At 35.2% G+C, this 14868-nt stretch overlaps 1 protein-coding gene across 1 annotated transcript in view; it reads right to left on the bottom strand.

Annotated features, from left to right (window-relative positions):
* The window catches only part of LOC111055103 (zinc transporter ZIP1), a 76725-nt gene that overhangs the window by 39740 nt on the left and 22117 nt on the right, over positions 1-14868 (bottom strand). The window contains exon 5 of the mRNA XM_039435474.1: positions 5924-6088. Within this exon, the coding sequence (XP_039291408.1) occupies positions 5924-6088 (165 nt within the window). The remainder of the gene's footprint in view (positions 1-5923; positions 6089-14868) is intronic.

The raw sequence follows: 14868 nt of genomic DNA, 5'->3' as shown, positions 1-14868 counted from the left end.
TAAAAAATAAGGCAGAGAATCTGGGCATGGTAAAAAAGTCATTAATAATAAGCAAGTTCAAAAATAAACCTTGGTACGATATAGAGTGTAATAGGCTGAAAAGGGAAGTACGTAAGGCATATAGGAATTTTAAGAAAAAGAACATGATATAAATTGTTTTAATAAATATCTGGACAGTAAACTAATTTATAAAAATAAAATGAAAGAGAAGAAAAAGCAGTTCAACGATAACTTACAAAATAAATTTCAGAATTCATCAAATGCTAAAGAATTTTGGCGAGCAGTTCGTCTAGTAAAGGGCAATAAATCAATCGATAATGATTCTATAACTTTGGAAGAATGGACATCTTTTTTTAAAAATAAATACAGACCTGAAAAAAGAACTATTGAGTACATATTCTTCGACGTCAAGCATCCTTTTCTCGATAGACCGATAGAAATGATTGAGTTAGAAAGAAAATTGAAGAGATTGAAAAATGGGAGTGCTCCAGGTTTAGATGGGATTTCCTATGAATTTTTCAAATATTTGGCACCTGAAGGAAAACACCTGTTAGTAAGCCTGTTCAACTTGATCATGGAGACTGGGAAAATTCCTTTGAATTGGGCAAAGCTGAAAATATTCTATTGCATAAGAAAGGCTGTAAAAAAGATCCTAGGAATTTCCGAGGCTTATCTATTGCGAATTGTATTCTAAAAATTTTTACTGGAATATTAACAGATAGATTAGCAATTTGGGCAGATCAGAGTGGGATCATGGTGGAAAGTCAATCGGGATTTCGGAAAAATAGGTCATGCTTAGATAATATTTTCGTTCTAGATTCAGTAGTCAAATATTTTATGGAAGTAAAAAAGAGAAAGATGTATGCAATTTTTATTGATTATGAGTCTGCGTTCGATTCTATCCCGCATAACAGGCTATTTCAGAAAATGAGAGAACTCGGATTAAGTAGGAGAGTAGTTAGCGTTTTTCAATATATGTACTCGAACTTCTCACTGGTAATCGAGAACAGGTTGCATGGTTTACAATCCGAACCTATCCCACTGACAAGAGGCGTTTTGCAGGGTGACCCGGCCAGCCCACTTCTCTTCTCTCTGTACACATCGGCAATAGAAACTTACTTTAGAGATAAAGGAATGCATGGATTACACATTGATAGAGACAACGATGTACTAATGTTACAATATGCAGACGACATAGTCATCTTGGCGGATAGCATTTCTGATGTGAGAAATAAGCTCAAATGTCTTTATCAGTACAGCTTAGAAATAGGACTCAAGGTCAATGCAGCTAAGACCAAAGTTTTGCCATTCCATAAGGGTCGATTGAGCAATAGCCATAGAGATTTCGTGATTGGTGAGGAAAAAATAGAAATTTGTAAAAATTATAATTATTTAGGAGTAATATTCCAATCCTCAGGTAAATATACAGAGATGTGCAAACGCTCAATTAATAGAGGTAAAATTGAATCAATATTGGCTGTCAACATTTTATCCAAGGTGAGGTCTGAGAAATGGGAGGGGAAAATGAAATTATTAGATATGGTTATCATACCATCGAGTTTGTACGGGTGTGAAGTGTGGGGTTTCGGTTGTGAGCAAGCTGTGGAAGCTGTTCAGTTGTTCTTTTTGAAGCGCTTGCTCTTGCTGGTGCGTACGACGCCGAGTTGGTGTGTTAGATTGGAGGCGAATAGACCAAGGCTCAAATTTCATATCCTCAAAAGATGTCTATCTTGGCTGATAAGAATTGCGAACATGCCAGAGTCCAGATACCCTTTCATTTGTTATCGCCTACTGTTGAAAACCAACTTCAGTTCTAATTGGTTATCTATTGTTCAGAGAGAGATGGATTTGTTGGAGTTTCAAAATTTAAGGAACGATATTGAATTTGATGCTATTGAACTATATAATAGTAGAGAGAGAATTCTTGAAAGATATGTAATGAAAATAATGGATGAGGATAGATACTTGGCTCAGAATTCGCAAAGCTCTCCTTTTTATAAATTGTTTAATCCTGAATATCAACTAGGAGAACAGCTAACGTATGATCTGCCAATTAGAGCAATTAGAGCCAATTAACGCAGAGCTGCCAATTAAAATGATTCGTTGTATGACACAGTACAGAGTATCAAACACGAGTACATTCTTACACATAAACGGTCAGAGATATCAGCTTGACGGAGAGAAAATTTGCCCTGCCTGTGATTTAGATTTCGAATCGTTAATACATTTTCTATTGATCTGTCCGGAATATGAAAATATTAGATTGCAGTATATTTTACCTTATGTAAATAATGTAGTTCAAAATGTAGACAAATTGATGGTACTGTTATCTAACTTTAATGATGAGAAAATCAAACAGGTATATCAGTATACTGTGAAAGCACTTATCAAGAGAGAAAATATGGTGTCGACCACCGATAGATAAGCATGATAATTACGATAGTTATCAGTCACTGCCAGCCTTAAGATATTATAGGTTAGATGTATAGAGGTATTCATGTTTTCAATCTTTGTTATTAGTCATTCTTACTTTTCTGTACTTGGTTGGTGGCATTATGATTGGTTTATCATGTTATAATATTGATGTGAAAAAAATATTTATATATACAAAAATTATCTATATTCATGTGTAAATGACTCAACTCATTTGTATGGCAATAATTGTCGAAACAAATAAAATGATTTATTATTATTATTATTTGTAGTTTTAAGGAACTTGATTCTTTGTTTCCTGTGAAGACTGAAAGGGTTTTCTCATCATCGGGGAGGGATGCTGGTCGACTGGGGGGTGGTCCAACCCGTCCAAGTTGCGACTGGTTCACTCCAGAACTTGAAGAACTGAGAGAGCTTATTCTGTTTGTAAGTGACATATGTGTAAAACAAACCCTAATCTGAACATTGTATTGAAGAATCTTAGACATGGGTATCGCAATAAAATTAGGGAAACAAAATTGGAAGCAAACGCAAAACTCATTATGGAGTCTAGTAATAAAATAAAAGCTGCCTGGACCCTTATAAACAAAATAAGACCATCATCAAAAAAGACCAACAACTCATTTGCCAAAGCAGATGACTTCAACAATTATTTTCTTGAGTCAGTTGAGAAGATTGTGAATGATACCAAATGACGGTGAACCTATTCAGTTTACTCACATGCCTGCCATAGTTTCTGAATTCACCTGGAGTCCTGTATGTACTCAAGATGTAATTGAAGCGGTTTTAGGTTTCAGGAGTTCCAATTGTAAGGATACTTATGGCAGGACCCCAAATTTGCTCAAGCAGATGATAGTTATTATTGCACCCATATTAGCAATGTGTATAAACTGTTTAGCTAGCGGTACTTTCCCTGAACAACTCAAAATCTCCAGAACAGTCCCAGTCTACAAGAAGGGTCCCTATTGTGACACCTCAAGTTTCAGACCAATTTCTATAATTCCTGTTTTTGCTAAGATATTTGAGGCAATCATATTTGCACAACTGTATAAATACCTTGAGGAGCATGACCTCCTGGCTCCTTCTCAGTTTGGTCTCAGGAAGGGAAAATCTACTGTCATGGCTGTGGAATAACTGTTAGAATCGATTATCAATTCTTTTGAGGAGCGAAAATCAACCTTTTCAATGCTATGTGATCTCTCACGAGCATTTGCCTGTATTCCTCATACAGTTCTTTTAAAGAAATTGGAGCATTATGGCTTACAGGATTGTGCAATCCGGGTGTTTGAGTCTTACCTTTCTGAGAGAAAACAGATTGTAGATTGGAATGATCAGTGCTCAATTCCTCTTCTGGTAAAACGGGGTGTGCCACAGGGCTCATTGTTGGGCCCATCACTCTTTCTTATAGCAATAAATGATTTGCACTACTATCTAGATGGAAATGTGCTGTTCTATGCGGATGACACTTCCTTGTTCTCTGCAAATAAGAGTGTCACCCAGGCTATAGCAGATGTGATGGAGCTGTATGATAAAGCTCGTGATTGGTTCTCACTAAACAGATTGTCTCTGAATGAGGCAAAACCCAAAGTATATTGTTTTCTCTATCAGATGTCAGTGAGTACTTGCAGCCGGTCCGATTATTGGGGTTCACTCTTGATGCCAAGTTACTCTGGGAACCTCAAATAGATATGGTGTGCTCCAGTCTCAGCAGCATTGTCTATCTACTGAGAAGGCTGATGTCTGAACTGCCAATTTCGGTGGTCAGTCAGGCCTATTTGGTTTTTTTTTCATTTGAGGATGAGTTATGGTTTGAAATTGTGGGGTCATGCATCTAGCACTTCTAAAGTGCTGTTAATTCAGAAGAGAGCGGTCCGGGTGATTTCTGGGGCGGGTTATCTCGTTCACTGTAAGCCCCTTCATTCTAAAAATGTCATTCTATCCGTAATTAATTAGTTCATCTATCAATGTTTGAAGGATATACATCAGATGCAGGATAGGCTACCAAAGAGCAATGACATTCACAGTCACTTCACAAGAAACCGTGAGAGTATATATATATATATTATATATATATATATATCATTATATATATATATACCAAGATGCAGACTTGAAAAGTCCAAGTCGAGCTACCCTGTGATAGGCTACAAATTCCATAACTTGCTACCAACTCAAGTTAGATCCTTGCCAAATAAACGTTTTCTCCAAGTACTTAGATCCTGGTTGATTGTGAATCAATTTTACTCAGTAGAGGAATTCATTACTGCTGATCACAACACCCTAGTCAATTTAAAATAATGCTTTTTTGTCTATTGATACCCAAGTAAGGGAGACTAAATTATCTGATCTAATTGTAAATTTGCTTTGACTGATCTGTATTATTTTTTTTTTTTTTTTTTTTTTATTATTGTATTATTGTCTATTGTATGTATTGTATCTGTGCAATTTATTGTATGTTTCTTTAATGTGAATTGTGACTTGGCTATATGTAACCTCTATGTTCAACTGGCCCAATGAAAACTTGAAACATTGCTTAAAGCCCAAATCAATCATTTCTAGAAAATTTCTAGAAGTTCTGTGAACAGAAGACCTCGCGCTCAGTAAGTTACATTGACCTGTTGTTATGTTTTCTCAAAAATTAATAAATAATTTATCAATTTAAAATGTCTGAAAAAATCCTAAATAAACATAGAGCCTTCTGTCTTATTGTACCGTGACGTGTCCGGAATGAGTGAGTGTGAGCGCTGTTATCAGGTCTGGCTGCAACTGTCTACAACTTTGATGGAAAGATACATTTCAAGATGTTCTATGTTTTTGTAAGGGTAGTATTATAGTCAACTGTCTACTAACGTTGATGGAAAGATATATTTTCAAGATGCTCGATGTTTTTGAACGGTTAGTATTATTGTCCACAAAACAGCTGATTTATGATGATTAATACGTCTGATTTTCACTCTAATATTGGCGTATAAGGGAGGCTCCTTTTTCATTTTATATTATCCTTGAAATACAAAATTTCCAAAAAAATAACTTGTATATACGTCGACGCGCAATTTAAAAAGGAACATACCTGCCAAATTTCATGAAAATCTACTACCGCGTTTCGCCGTAAATGCGCAACATATGAACATTTAAACATTAAGAGAAATGCCAAACCGTCGACTTGAATCTTAGACCTCACTTCGCTCGGTCAAAAAATTAGAAACAGTGCTGAGTTGGAAAAGGACAGATTTATCGGTATCGCCTGATGACAGAATTTAAAATTCATGAATTGAAATTTAAATTTATTAGTCCGAAAAAGTACATAGATTACAATACATACAAATGATAATATTGGAAAAGTATTGTGTTAAACAACCCCTGAGTTTATGCAGTCTGGGGTCGTGAAATGAAATCATAATTTTTATTCAGGCTACCAAACCAATCTTGAAAAGATGCAAACAGTATAAGATAAATTTCACTACAAACGTTTAGCTGTCCAGGAGCTTACCTTTGCGGTAGTAGGCTGTAAACCAATAGCCAGTCCTTCAAGGATAGAGTGAACACAGAATGCAAACATCAGTCCAAGTCTCTTTACACTGCGATTTTTTCTCTCAATATGATCCTGTCCTGGAAAGGAGACTCCCAGATTATCTGCTTGTATATTCTCATCTGTCTGCGAAAATGAAGAAGAACTTTATTCTGTGTTCTAACTAAAAACTATTATTCAAGAAAATACAAGATTAAGTCTATTGTTAAATTATTAACGGCTTATATTTTGGTCTATGTTGGTAGTGTTTTTGTTTTCCCTTGATGATACAAATGCTCGGTATAATATACAAAAATATATTTATTTAATATTATTTTGCCAGGTCAAATAAAAGCTAGCAGTTATTGCTAATATTCCAAGCCTCTTAAACGCAAATTGTAGAATTTGAGTCAACCATTAGCAAAGCCACCTCTAATACAAGGCCCTGGCCTACGATATTGCAACATCGCAGTGTAGGCATAATTATAATATGATACATGATTGGTGAAAGAGATTTAAAAAATAGCAGCTGATCTTTTTCACCAATCATTTATTAGATTCTAGGCCTACACTGCGACGTTGCAATATCGTAGGCCAGGGGTTGTATTGGAGGTGGCTATGCTAATGGCCATAGTGAGGTCCACGTTATAATGGCAGTGGAGAAAGGAAGAAGAACAGCGTTGCCAATTATCTTCCTTATCAGGATAGCTGATATCAGTATATATGATAATATCAGGTAACCCGTGCTTTGCAAGGGTCTATTTTGAAACTTAACGAACTGAAAACTTGTCGTAATGAATCTAGAAGAATTGAAAATAGGCCTATAAGAGTCCTCGGTTAATTAAAAATTTATATGCAAAATTTCAAGTAAATCAGTCCACTAGTTCAGACGTGATGATGCGTCAAATATAATTTTCCTATCTTTTACACGTGTATAAACCAGTTCATTCCTTCATTTATTATAGTATAGAAGATGATAAACAGATGGATTATCAGTTTGAATTAGAATAACTTTTGAAAGGTTTGAGATATCGATGTGCGGTTATCACCACACTTTCACCATATTTTCTCTTAAACGAATCATGTATCATATGACCACCTTCCAATTTAAAAAGATGAAGTTGGATTCAAAATGGCGGTTCAAAAATGGTGGACGGAATTTGGGTGCGACGGAAAACCTGTTTTTATCATTCGAATAGGATTGCCAATCATACCTATTTTCTAATTTCCCTTTTAAGAGAAATGTTCTGCTGCTTCCATACAACAACTCATCACAAATTGAAAACTTAACAAACTGAAAACTTGATGAAATCAAATCTTTAAGAATCGAAAATAGACCTATAACCATCCTCGGTTAATTAAGAATCTATATGCAAAATTTCAAGTTAATCAGTCTAGTAGTTAAGACTTGATTATGTGTCAAACATAATTTTTCTATTCCGTAAGTGTATAAGCCAATTCTTTCCTCTATTATAGTATAGACTATTATGTTGCTTTGGCCTGTGAACTGTATAAATGTCCTGTAACATCTGAAGGTGTGACCACACATGCTGAACCGAACCTCGAACCGCGCAGCAAACCGTGCATTCCGCCGAACTTCCGCCTTGCAGCGAACATGAGCAAATTGTTTCATAAAGTTGAGAATCAGCTGTTAACCATTCGCTGTACCGTACTCCGAACCATTCGCCGTGCCGCTCGCCTCTGTTTTAACTGTTCGCCGTACCGCACTCCGAACGCTGAACTTTTTAGCCCATCGGAGTCCTCCATTACAATTCGCCGTGCAAATTGCTCTACAATTTTGGCTATCCATCACAAGTGTAAACATGCGTACATGAATACAGTAGTATATGGGTCTTTTTTTAGTTGATTGAATTCATGTTTTGAACAATTCATTGTTACGAATTATTAATTGATAGAACGTGATAAATATTTTCTAATTCAAATAAAATAACTTCTGGGAAAAAATGAATGGATAAATACCAATATTAAAATATTGTTGACCAGCAACTCAGTTCAACGACAATTCATTCAACTAATTCTGTACAGATAAAATTATAATCTTTTTTTCTTCTATTGATGATCAATTCATCAACTAACCATGAACTTACTGAAATAAATACTTCAATTTCCATGAATCTAATTAATAGAATTATATAAATCTACAGTGTAGGTCATATCTGAATTCACAAAGATAAGAGTTCGATTGTTGTTAGCAAGAAACATGTTATTCAACGCAGAAATCATTGTTATTTTATTAAAAGATGGGATAAATTGAATAGTTTCCCTTTCAGGGGGAGTTTTGACAACCCACAAAACTCGTTTTTCATTTGAAGAAATATCGAAAAGGTGTATAGGACCTTATTTTTTTGTTCAGCTTGCCAAAATACCCCTCATTTAATTATTAAAATTTTCGACTGACTGTACAGTGAGTAAATAAATCATTCTACCAGGGCTTGAATAATTTTGGAATTGTAATTAAATAAAAATGGAAGAGAATAATTTATTTATGTAAAAATAAATATCAACACCTTTATCCAAAGACATATTAACTGCATGTGTATTCATATTGCCGATACAGCATTGATAAAACTGTAGATGTTGATTTAGCACTTTGTCTCAAAAAACTGTTCTAGCTGAAAAATTAATAATCCATGCCACGTGTACGCATATACAATAGGGGTATTCATAATGTTGTTTTAGCCAAATTCAAATTGAGTTTATTCACAGAAATAATTACAAATACAGTACTACACATGTATAAATAATATATACTTGTGAATTTTCCCCACATAGACAAGTATGTGTGTGGGGAAAGAGTTCTAATGTAAAACAACTTGTTACTAAAAAGAGAATTATAAATATTTACAATATAACTTGAAAAATAAAAGTTTAACATGGCACACAAGATAAAATTTAGAACTTGAACAATTATAAATTATGAGCAATATATTGATTATATATATATATATATATATATATATATATATATATAATATATATATATATATATATATATAATGAATACAAGAATGATATATACAGCGACATCCCTGCCGGTTTCAAATAACCACATATTTAAAAATCGTTTGTATATGTTAAGGCTAAGGGGTTCTATTTGCTTTATGTAGGCGGGTATATTTCTATAAAGAATGTGGCATATGTAATGACTATTAAATCTATTGCAATTGCTAACTAATCTGGATTGTAGAATTCCAAATATATTCATATTACGTGTTTGATAGGGATGGATAAGAGGATTAAATATAGAATTTTTATTACTTCGGATGAAAATTAAAAGTGAATTTATGTATAGCTGTCGCACATCAAGGGCCTGAAATTCTTGATAGGCCAGTTCTGTCGGATAGCGACTATCCTGGTTCAAGCAAGTCTTTATGATTGCTCGCTGTGCAATTCCGACAGCTCTCAAAGTGAACGAGGACGCTCCACCCCAGGCCAGGATTCCATAATTTATAATTGATTGAACATAGGCGAAGTATGTCCTTCTCAATTGATTGACTGAAAGAACCTCACTCAACTGTCGAAAGGCATATATTAGTCTACGAATGCGACATTTGAGGTATTCCATATGAGGAGTCCAACAAAGCCTGCAATCTATGAAGACTCCAAGATATTTGTATTTTTCCACCTGTTCAAGCATCTCACAATTACAGGTAAGTGACAGGTGGTCATTACATGAGTGAACCTTGAGACATTCTTGAACTGGCATACTATTTTTCATAAAATATATTGACAAATATTTGGTTTTAACAACATTGAGTGTGAGTTTATTTTGATCGAGCCACTTCTTCACATGAAAAAGGTCTTTTGAGGCCTCACTGAAAGCGTCCCGCCAAGTAAGTCCACAGGAAACCAATGCAGTATCGTCGGCAAACAGGAACAGTTTGCCATTCAACTGCAATTTACTTATATTATTTATATGAATTAGGAAGAGTATAGGACCTAGTGTGCTTCCTTGTATAACTCCATAATCAACGGGCATAGAGTCACTACCAATTCCATTTATATGAACTGACTGTTTCCTGCTCTGGAAGTAACTCTCAAACCACCTCAATGAACCATCTCTGATTCCATAGAGCTCCATTTTTCTCAAAAGCTTCAGTCTATCCACAGAGTCAAATGCTTTTGAAAGATCTAGAAACGTGATTAAAACACGTTTCCGATCTTCCACCCTCTGCGTGATCTCTTTTGTTATACCAAACAGAGCATGTGATGTATTTTTATCCTTTCTAAAGCCATATTGATTATTTGCTATGATGTTATTTGTTTCTGAATAATTCTGTAATTGGTTTTTTACTGCTTTTTCGAGGATCTTTGAAAACATGCTTAGCATAGAAATAGGTCTGTAATTACTTATAAGATTTTTAGTACCAGATTTAAAAATAGGAATGACTTTTGCCATTTTAAAAGCATTTGGAAACTGGCCTGTTCGGATACTGACATTAATAATGTGAAGAAGAGGCTCGATCACCACGTCAATGTGTTCTTTTATGAATTTTGAATCAATGTTATCAAGCCCCGGAGCAGAGCCACCACGCATCCCCTTCAAGATCTCCCGGATGTCCTGTTCGTCAAGTGGTTGCAGCCTGAAAGTGGAATTAACAATGTAATCATCATCATTTACCACTTCAGGTCCACTTTCAGGAATTGCATCAGCAATTCAGCACCTACATTTGAAAAAAATGTATTAAAGGAGTTACCTATTTCTTTTATTTCTAAATCAGAAGGTGCGCCCCTCTGATGAAACTGCGCCAAGGGGAATCGCTCAGCTGAACCTGGCCTACAAGCCAGCTCATTAACTATAGACCAAAATTTTCTACAATCACCCCCAACACTATCCACCTTATCCTTATAATAATGTATTTTAGCATTCTTTATAGCGACATTGAGTGCGTTCCTATAAATCCTGTACTCTTCTTTCAATCCTACATTAAACGGCTGCCTCAACACCTTTTTGCTCAACTTGTCTCTATGTCTTATTGAATTAATAAGCCCCTGTGTAATCCATGGTTTAATCTTTCTATTCCTGGCTGAAACTAATTTAATTTGAGTAAATCGTTCGATTGTTGATGTAATTTCATTTATGAAAGTATCAGCACAGTAATCAACGTTGTCTGTAACAGTAGTGATACCACCCCAATCTTTTTCTAACAGATCGGCCGCAACATTATTCCACTGGGTCACTCTGTATGTAGGTATGTTTGGCCGACAATTGTTCGAGTCTACAGGCACCCCGGAAGCTAATTGAATAAATGTCGGATAATGGTCAGTTATAGTTGTTTCCATGATTGCAGATTTTACTTCCATATTTTTATCATTTTTTACAAAAAAGTGATCGATACATGAACTCCCCGCAGGAAGTGTCACCCGATTCATAAAGCTGATGAAACCCAACTTATACATCATATCCAGGTAACCCTCCTGCACGGAGCTCAATGCAACACCCAGAATATTAATATTAATATCGCCACAAAAAATTTGTAAGGTTTTTCTATCATTATTCAAATTTAAGAGATAATTCCGGAGAGCGACAGTGAAAAGATTTATATCAGTATTGGGACTGCGGTAGGCAGCCAACAAGTGGCAGGGCACACCGTTAAAAGTAAAGTTAAGAGCCAGGCAGCTAGCGATCCCGCCCAGACACAGCTATGCACAGGAGGAAACTGACAGTGAACTGTGAATGTACACTACCACACCATCATTCTGATTGAGATTACTTCCAGAGCGATAGACATCATAACCCGGGAGCCGCATCACAGACTCATCATCATCTAACCACGTTTCAGTCAAAACAATACAATTGATTTTAATAACTTTAAAACTATCTAATAATATTGAAAATTCATCAAAGTTTCTTCTATAACTGCGTATATTCAACTGTAAAATACATAATTTATTACTTATTGTACAAGCATCAAAATATTGCTCCAGCATAAGGCCATTGTTAAAAGTAATACTATCATTTAGATTAAATTCATCGGATTCGTCGTCCGCGAAAAACATTTATGAGAATATTTTTCAAATTGGAATGAAATGTACTCTATTACTGAAAAGGAAAAAGGAAGAGAGGAAAAATAGTAGGAAAAGAAATGTAATTTTTGTAGAAAATTGAGATTTAGGTTGAAGATCATAAGTCGGCCACCTCAGCCTACCGGTGACAAAATTAAATCACGGTATTGTACAATGGAGAGTGAAGAATAGAAATTATTTTATGTTTTATTTGTTTTCACTTGAAAACATTCTTTTTAATCCATGGTCATTTTCAATATACATGAATAACCAAAGACAACATTAACTCTTTATCCCTTTGTAATTTTTGGTAGGGAATAGGTCAAACAAACAGTGGGAAGCAGTGCAGATAAAAATTATTTAGCACTCAAAATATTAGATTTATCAGCGAAAAGTGGCATAGCTGAGCGATGCGGATCAATTCCGTAAACAAAGAGTAGCTTATTGAGAGAGAACAAGAAAATAATATAAATACAGAACATAGCTTAGCAGCTTGGTGAATTGTTATGAGCTTCCCCGAAATACTGCTTATTGTAGAAATCACAGCAGCTGATAAGATTAGTTTATCATTTACAGAGAAGCAGTCTTAGAGAATTTAGTGTCTCTCCACATTAGGCTCTTATACCACAAAACAAAAATTGATAATATTCGGAAATGATCACGCTGAAACACCCATCCAATACCACATGTTTAATATAGAGCTATTGCAATAATATACTCGAGACTACTAATAGAGATGAATAGACATAAAAGAGTTAAAATATGAATATGATATGATAAGACGAACACAAAATATTATCATTGAGAGAAAAAAAACAACTTCTGTTTTAAATAAAGAAAAAATAATCACACTACAATATAGCCTAGCATATTTATAATCTATCCAAACAAAATATAGATCTACTGTAGATAATGGATTCATTACTATTGATTATTGAAACATATTAGGATACATTTCAGATGAGAAAATAACAATTTGATTGCTTTAAAACTGCAACGTACCTACATGATTGAAAAGAGATAGTATTGTGCTTTTGTTGATATTGTTATCATTTGTTGATTAATTACCGTAACAGAATAAGTTATTTTTTTAATCGGTCAGTTTTCATGGAACACTTAAATAAGACAATGAAATAATAAGAATGAAGAAAGGACTGTAATATTATAAAATTTGAAACCTAGACTTACTAAGGTAAGCGGAAGGTATAATAAAACGGTCTTTGAACGCCCTAATGCAAAAGAGATAATTTAACGAAATGTTATTGAATCAAGTCTATCCAAGAATTAATTTATACTTCATATTTCAACAGATGTTTGTAGTTGGCACATCGCACAAATCTTTTTCGCAATTTACCGTGTAGATTCTGCCCTTTTCAACAATCCTTATCTTGACAGAGCCATTTTTGTCCACCCAAACATATTTTAAACCAAATTCCTTCTGTAATTTTCTGGCTTTGGATAATAAGAACCTACGTTGGGCAGTCAGAGAGAAATTATATAGATTGGATGGATCTCACCTTGCATTCCTATGTGGCTTGTTGATAACTTTTTCACGCTGCGTTTTTGTTGCATTATTTGGTGGGTGATTGTGCGTCGTACAAACTTGACTATAATTGGTGGCGGGTTTCGTGAGTCCGGGCGTTTTTTAAGACGATGGCAGGTATCTATCGCCTCGTCGCTTATCTCAACACCCACAGCTTTGCATGTTTCGAGCACTACTTTTGAAACGTCCTCTTCAGCCGTAACTGGAATGCCATGTAGTTCCAAAGTATTTCTTCTCCCATATTGTTCCAGATCGTCCGTACGCATAGACAGAACACCAAATTCTCGTTTTAAAGTTTCATTTTCACTTTGCAGGGCCCTAATTAGTTCTTGTTGCGCTGCTATCAGGTTTCCTTGCGTGTGTAAAATACTAGCATTGTTGTCGAGTTTTTGATTACACAAATTGAGAGATTCCTGCAGTTCTTCAAGACAGTTCATGACATCGGTTTTGAAGTCATTGAGGGACAAACTATTTGGATCCACAGAGCCCGAGGAATGGGTAACGAACCCCGCGCCAGGGGTCTTGATAGGGGTCGAATTTGGGCCAGTACCACGTTGAAGCCGAATTCCCACCATACAGCCCCCACACTTCCAAGCACCCTTTGCCAAGATCTCGAGTTCAGCCTCACTCAAAGGTCTGTCTGACCCACTTTGAATACATTTTCCATGGTAAATCGAACCGCACTCCGAGCACAATATCGATGAGTTCCTGCCCGACCTAACGACCGGTAAACTGCACTCCGCACACATACTCATTTTTATTTGAGAAAGGTCTCGGAAAAGATAACGTATGAACTGTAATAGGATCACGTAAGCGATATATTTGGATTCAACGAATCAATAAATCGTTTTACAAAAACCGGCAGGCGAAGAAGGATGACCGACGAAACTTAACGATTCATAACCTGAACGGTAGCTGATAAGAGAGAGAAACGATTAGCGACTGCCTCTAGCCAACTCTCAGATAGAACTGAAAATAAAATAGAAATCATATAAAGCTAAAGCTTTATATGATAACTCTGGATTGTGAACGCCCTTAGACCGGTTATAGAATAGACACGCCCCATACTGAAAGTCGATGAAGCCAACATTTACTGCCATATCGCCCCAACGTGACGTCAGCATCATATAGAAAACTTTTCTGTAGAGTTTGTTTACATTGTTTTTTATAGCAGATTGTGTCTATTTCAGATGGAAGTAAATTATTAAATAACTAAAATATATTTATATTTATATTATATAATTAAGAACTTATGATTATATAGTTATATATTAAGAATTAAAATTATATAATTATTTTCAAAGAACTTGCTGCTGGCGATCTATTTTAAATTTGTAGTTTAACTGTAATTTCATTT

The sequence above is a fragment of the Nilaparvata lugens genome, chromosome 9 (genome assembly GCF_014356525.2).
Source record: "Nilaparvata lugens isolate BPH chromosome 9, ASM1435652v1, whole genome shotgun sequence".
NCBI lineage: Eukaryota > Metazoa > Arthropoda > Insecta > Hemiptera > Delphacidae > Nilaparvata > Nilaparvata lugens.
Note: the sequence above shows the minus strand (reverse complement) of the source record. Positions and strands in the feature narration are given on the sequence as shown.